At 36.0% G+C, this 5,838-nt stretch overlaps 1 protein-coding gene across 1 annotated transcript; it reads left to right on the forward strand.

Moving 5' to 3' along the window:
* Window positions 1-1,065: 1,065 nt before the first annotated feature.
* LOC111917044 (pectinesterase) lies at window positions 1,066-3,346 on the forward strand. Its single transcript, XM_023912698.3, has 2 exons — window positions 1,066-2,327; window positions 2,432-3,346. The coding sequence occupies exons 1-2, from the start codon at window positions 1,235-1,237 to the stop codon at window positions 3,127-3,129; spliced, it is 1,791 nt and encodes a 596-aa protein (XP_023768466.1). The 5' UTR covers window positions 1,066-1,234; the 3' UTR covers window positions 3,130-3,346.
* The last annotated feature ends 2,492 nt before the right edge of the window (window positions 3,347-5,838 follow it).

Below are 5,838 nucleotides of genomic sequence, written 5' to 3' on the forward strand. Positions count from 1 at the left end.
TTATTTTGGAAAACATAATCTAACAAATATATAAAAACTATTAAAAAACAAATTAAAATAAACAAATCCTGGAAAAATATACACGTAGAATCTGACAAATATATAAGAAAGTAAAAAACATTACAAAAAAAAGTTGAATGATCATAACAAATAATTCATAAAAGATGTAAAAATTTAATTATGTAATTCATTTTTTATAAAAATAAATTTGTAGAAAATAAAGTTGTAAAAAGATGTACAAGAAGTTATTTTAATTTTAACTTATAAAAATGTCAGTTTTAACAAACATAAAAACTAAAAACTAAATAAAGATGGGAAAATTTTGTAAATTTTTTAAAAAGAAGTTATAAAAACAAGTGTAAAATAAAATCACTTTGTAAAAATAAATAGTTAACAAAGCAAAGCAAAAATTTGGAAAATTTCGTAAAAGCCAACAAAAAGAGATGTAGACAGAGTTGTATTTTTAAAAAATTAAGTTATAAAAATAAAAATAAAAATAAAATAAAGTTGTAACTTTTTTGGGAAAATTTTGTTATATCCAAAATATGAACCAATTTCAAGAAACATGACATTGGGCTAAAAGCCTAAAATTATAAAATAAGTATGCTAAATTGGTAAAAATAAACACACGCGACCTCACCGTTTGGGATAAACTACTAATACTGTAATACACATTAAAAGATACATACTAGATATAAGTAAATGTTTATCATGTTCATCAATATTAGAAATTATATGTGGTATATTAAAGCTTCTAAGCCATATTAAAGCAAAATAGACAAGTTGGATATATAAGGCTTATATGTGAGTAATGAGTTTTTTTTGTCTATATCTTAGTAAGCTTCTCAAAGATGTGTGAGTGTGTTTTTTTCACGTGTCAAATCTATATCGGCAGAAGAGGCTCTCTGAAGTCTGAACTAGTGACACCAACAAATGAAATTCCTCAAAATCGAGTGAGAAAAAAACGGTCCTCAAAATCCTCCACTCCATAAATCCTCCATAATTTGTTACAAGAGAATCTGTGTTTGGTGCAACAATATGACAAACAAACACCCAAAAACCCTCCATAACAAAATTTTAACGAAGAAAACAGAAGAATATTGTACAAATTGCTTCCAACTTTTATTTTTTTCGAAAGATTCCAATATTTTGAAGCCTCTGCCTTGGCTACAATCCAAGGCAGAGATCAGACGAAGACGAAGGCATTTTGCCTTCGTATTAATAAAGTCAAATCATGGCATTTCAAGATTTTGACCAAATTACAGAACGTCGAAGACTTGAAAGAAAACAGAAATTGAAAAGGAGAATCATACTTGGTGTTGTCGTAGCCGTTCTAATTCTTTCAGCAGCTATTGTGGCATTCTTGATATTCCTTAACAATGCCCAACAAGATGAAGCCGAAGGGGATGACGTGCCCAACGTGGAGAGTGCCAACAATGAAGATAAGGACACGTCACCTGGTATCTCCGGTGATGATGGAAATAACGACCAAAAAATCTTACAAACCCAAAAGGCCGTGAAAACCGTATGTCAGTCAACGGATTATAAAGAAACATGCGAGAGTCATCTTGAGAAATCGTTGAGTTCTACAAAACCTTCGGGAATACCCCAACCCGAGGATCTTGTGAACGCCGCCATATCCGTGGCCTCTGATGAGCTCAATAATGCCATCGAACAAACCTCTAAAGCCATGAAAGACGAGGAGAAAGGGATACACGATGTTTGCAAGCAAGTTCTCGAGGATGCGCAAGACGACTTCAATAGGTCACGAAATGCAGCCATGGATGGCACCGCTGTTCTTGATTTAGACAGTTGGTTGAGTGCGGTGATTGCGTATCAACAAACCTGCATCGATGCAATTACAGAGGACGCAACTAGGGCTAGTGTCGAAAAGGTTTTAAAGACCACCAAGGAACTCACCAGCAATTCTCTGGCCATCGTCTCCTCATTCGACAAAGGAGCAGCACCACCTGCAACCGCCAATCGACGGCTTCTATCTCAAAGCCCAGATGAACTTCCCATCTGGATGACGCATGAAACCCGAAGGTTACTAAAGGCTGACGCTCCAACCCAGACTCCAAATGCGACTGTCGCTAAAGATGGTTCGGGTGATTTCTCCACCATTTCTAAGGCGTTGGAAGGGATCCCGGAGAAGTATGAAGGTCGATATGTCATTCACATTAAAGCAGGCGTGTTCGAAGAGAACGTGATTGTAACGAAAAAGATGGTAAACGTCACAATGTATGGCGATGGATCGCAAAAGACGATCATCACGGGGAAGAAAAACTTCGTAGACGGCGTGCCTACATTCCAAACAGCGACATTTGGTATGCATGCATCTATACAACTCTTACCTACAATTTGCTTGAAGCTTGTTAGTTGTTATCGTTATGATGAAGTAGCGAAGTTGTTAATGACTGAACGTATGCAGCGGCTATCGGGGAAGGATTTATCGCTCAGTCAATTGGATTTAAAAACACAGCAGGTCCTGAAAAACATCAAGCAGTCGCACTGAGAGTGCAATCTGATCGTTCGATATTCTTGAATTGTCGGATGGAGGGATATCAAGATACATTGTATGCGCAAACACACAGGCAGTTTTATCGTGGGTGCGACATACTCGGGACAATAGATTTCATATTTGGAGATGCTGCTGCGGTCTTTCAGACGTGTGAGATTTTGATCAGAAAGCCGATGGAGAAACAAAAGAACACAGTGACAGCTCAGGGAAGAAGCGACAAGCGTCAAACGACAGGGATGGTGTTACAGAAATGCAAGATTACTGCAGATTCATCTCTGGAGCCTGAAAAGTCAAAGATTGAAAGTTACCTTGGGAGGCCATGGAAAGAGTTTTCGAGAACAATCGTTATGGAATCAGAGATTGGAGATGTTATTCGTTCAGATGGTTGGTTGCCATGGGAAGGAGACTTTGCGCTTCAAACGCTTTACTACGCAGAGTATAACAACATAGGTCCGGGATCTCAGGTCAAAGATAGAGTTAAATGGCCTGGTTATCAGAATGATTTCAAGAAGGAAGAAGCGATCAAATACACTGTAAGCCAATTTATACAAGGCGAAAGTTGGTTAAAAGGTAGCAAGGTTCCTGTTCGTCTTGGCTTCTATAGCTGATTGAGTTAAAGATTATTCTCAAAGGTTCCAAAAAATGAAAGCAAGGCTAACACTTCAACGACTGCATATGATCGATTAGCCATGCAACGGGACTCGTTTTACTCGAATAAAGATTTGCACAAGTAGGTACGATCACATTTTTTAGTATGAAACATGTTTAAAAGTAGTTCATAGTGTTGGTTTTTCTTTAGAGTTGCTATTTGTATTGGAATAGCTAATTGTGGTCGCATTAAGAATCCGTAGCGCAAAACTAGCTAAAAGTTTGATGATGAAATCAGTTCGAAGTGGATAGGTTTTGAAGACTCCTCCAATCTTGGTGCTCAGAATTTTTGTATACTGTTTATGTTGCATCCAAACCACCAAATAATAATTGATAATTAGGGTCGGTTGTTAATAAAAAATTAAACTAAATAATCATGCTAAAATACGATAAAGAAATACTAATTCATACCAGCTAGCTAGTTTGTTTGTTTTTTTTTTAGAAAAACAAGATAGCACACACATTCTAATGTATATTGGTTAATTAAATTGAGGGGAACATCTTACTATACCATTAGGCCAAATGCATATTGGCTAAATTGAGTTTCATTAACATGATATTAGTACTAGAACACCATGAAAAAGCTCGGAGTGTAATTAACACTTTATTGATCTGGGTCAAGATCTCTAATTGGAACCCTAAATGGTTAAAGTATGTTGCAATTATAGCACATAAAATTGACAATATGAGTTGGATTATTCAAAGATATTACAATGTAATTTTTATTATTAGATTGGGTTCATGAATATTGAAGTATTAGTATGACCTATGGATTAGAAGATCACTAAAGTACTTCATAATTGGTAAAACTCTGTCGATTTGCGATTATGAACTGATCAGTTGGGATATGTTTTCATTAGAAGGATCAGTATTATGGAAAAAGGGATACATGATGGATTTGTTAAAATTTTGGTTGTTGGGAATTTGATGTAATCTAAAAGCTTTAAATAAAACAAGTATTACAACGGAAATAATATTGTAAAAGTTTTAATCTCATAGGTATGGATCCAGTCAGAAAAAGACTATTAATCGTACGATGTTTAGAATGCTTATTATTACAGTGTTGGATTAGATGTTTAAGCCCGTAAAAATATTTGGTATGTACTTGACCCGATTATAGCATGGTCTTTTTGGGTTGTCTTCACCAAAACAACTTGACTGGAAGAATAATAGAGAAAGAGGATAAAAGTGATTTATTAATATATTATATGAATAATATATTAAAATAGAAATCGTAGTATTTAATTAATTGTAGCCTTGGACGAAATTCTTGTGGTCAAAAGAGATTAATTGAATTAAGGGGATTGATATTGTAATTATGTGAAGTTGCAATAATGGGCTGAGGACCTCTTAGATAAGAGGTGGACGAAATCTTATGGGAGCCCATAAGGATTTCGTCCAAGGTTAGGGTTCTGGAAGATTCATATGGGTTGCTTAGGGCTTCAGCAACCAGATTAGGTATTTGACTGAAACCCTAATCCCTCGCCTATATAAAGACCATTTGGCATCATATTTTCGGCTACAAGAAACCCTAGAAGGATCCCTAGAGCCGAAATCATCCCTCCTCCTCCCTCTCTAACATTCTCCAATTTCCTGTGGTGTTTGTGATCAATTAGAGGTATTACATTTGTGATACTAGGCTCTCAAGGCAAGGATCTTCAAGCTTCAATTGAAAGGTAACATTCTTACTTGTTATTTATGTTGATTTCGATTTTGATATGCTAGAATTAGGGTTTACAAGCTTTGGATAATTATTGCATGTACAATTAGAAAAACCTAGATCCAAAGCTTTAGGGTTTGCATGTGCATTATAGGATCGATGTTTTGCTCATAACACAACATTGGTATTAGAGCCTAGGTCGTTTTTCTATCGTATTTGATGCATGGCTAAATTGTTCAAAGCTAAAAAAGTCGAAAAATTTGCTTTTGCCCAATGAACTCGTTGAGTCACCTGATGAACTCGACGACTCATGGCTACTCGACGAGTCCAGTCGGTGACGCGGCGAGTCGGCTCGTCTGTTAGCAGATTTTTTGGGATTTTGACTAGAATTGGGTTGGGATAATTACCATAAACGTTTTTAATTAATAAAATCTGATTTTTTCAATATGGTATTGATTATCCTCATCAAATTAGAAGATAATTGTTAAATAATATGGTAATTGCTTGTTCATACGATAAAATAAATTATTTGTATTATTTAATATGAACTAGAGGGGAATCATGCGCGTCGTTGGCGCTGTGTTTTTTTCCTTATTTCAAGTTGTACCAAATGATAGAACATAGTATAATATTAATCAAAACATATTACATATCCAGAAGGGGTTTTCATATGACAAACAAATCATTGAAAGTATGTTGCATGCAAACTACCCCTCTACCCCAGTAAACATGCAAACTATCTTCACTGTTTCCCCGAAGCATGCAAGCATACCATCAGCTTGTTCCACTAGAAGTTGCCTGAGAAGTAATGTAGCACCTGGTTCCTGGTATAAAAAATTTATCTAAGTATTTTGCATTTTTAGCCTTGGACTCGGCGAGTTGTAGGCCTGACTCGCCGAGTAGAGCCGGGATATGAAACACGTTTAAGTTGGCGACTCGGCGAGTCTATATTCTGGACTCGGCGAGTCCCCGTTGTCTGATGAAACCCTAATTCCAAGGGTTTGCACCC

The sequence above is a fragment of the Lactuca sativa genome, chromosome 8 (assembly GCF_002870075.4).
Source record: "Lactuca sativa cultivar Salinas chromosome 8, Lsat_Salinas_v11, whole genome shotgun sequence".
Classification (NCBI taxonomy): Eukaryota; Viridiplantae; Streptophyta; class Magnoliopsida; order Asterales; family Asteraceae; genus Lactuca; species Lactuca sativa.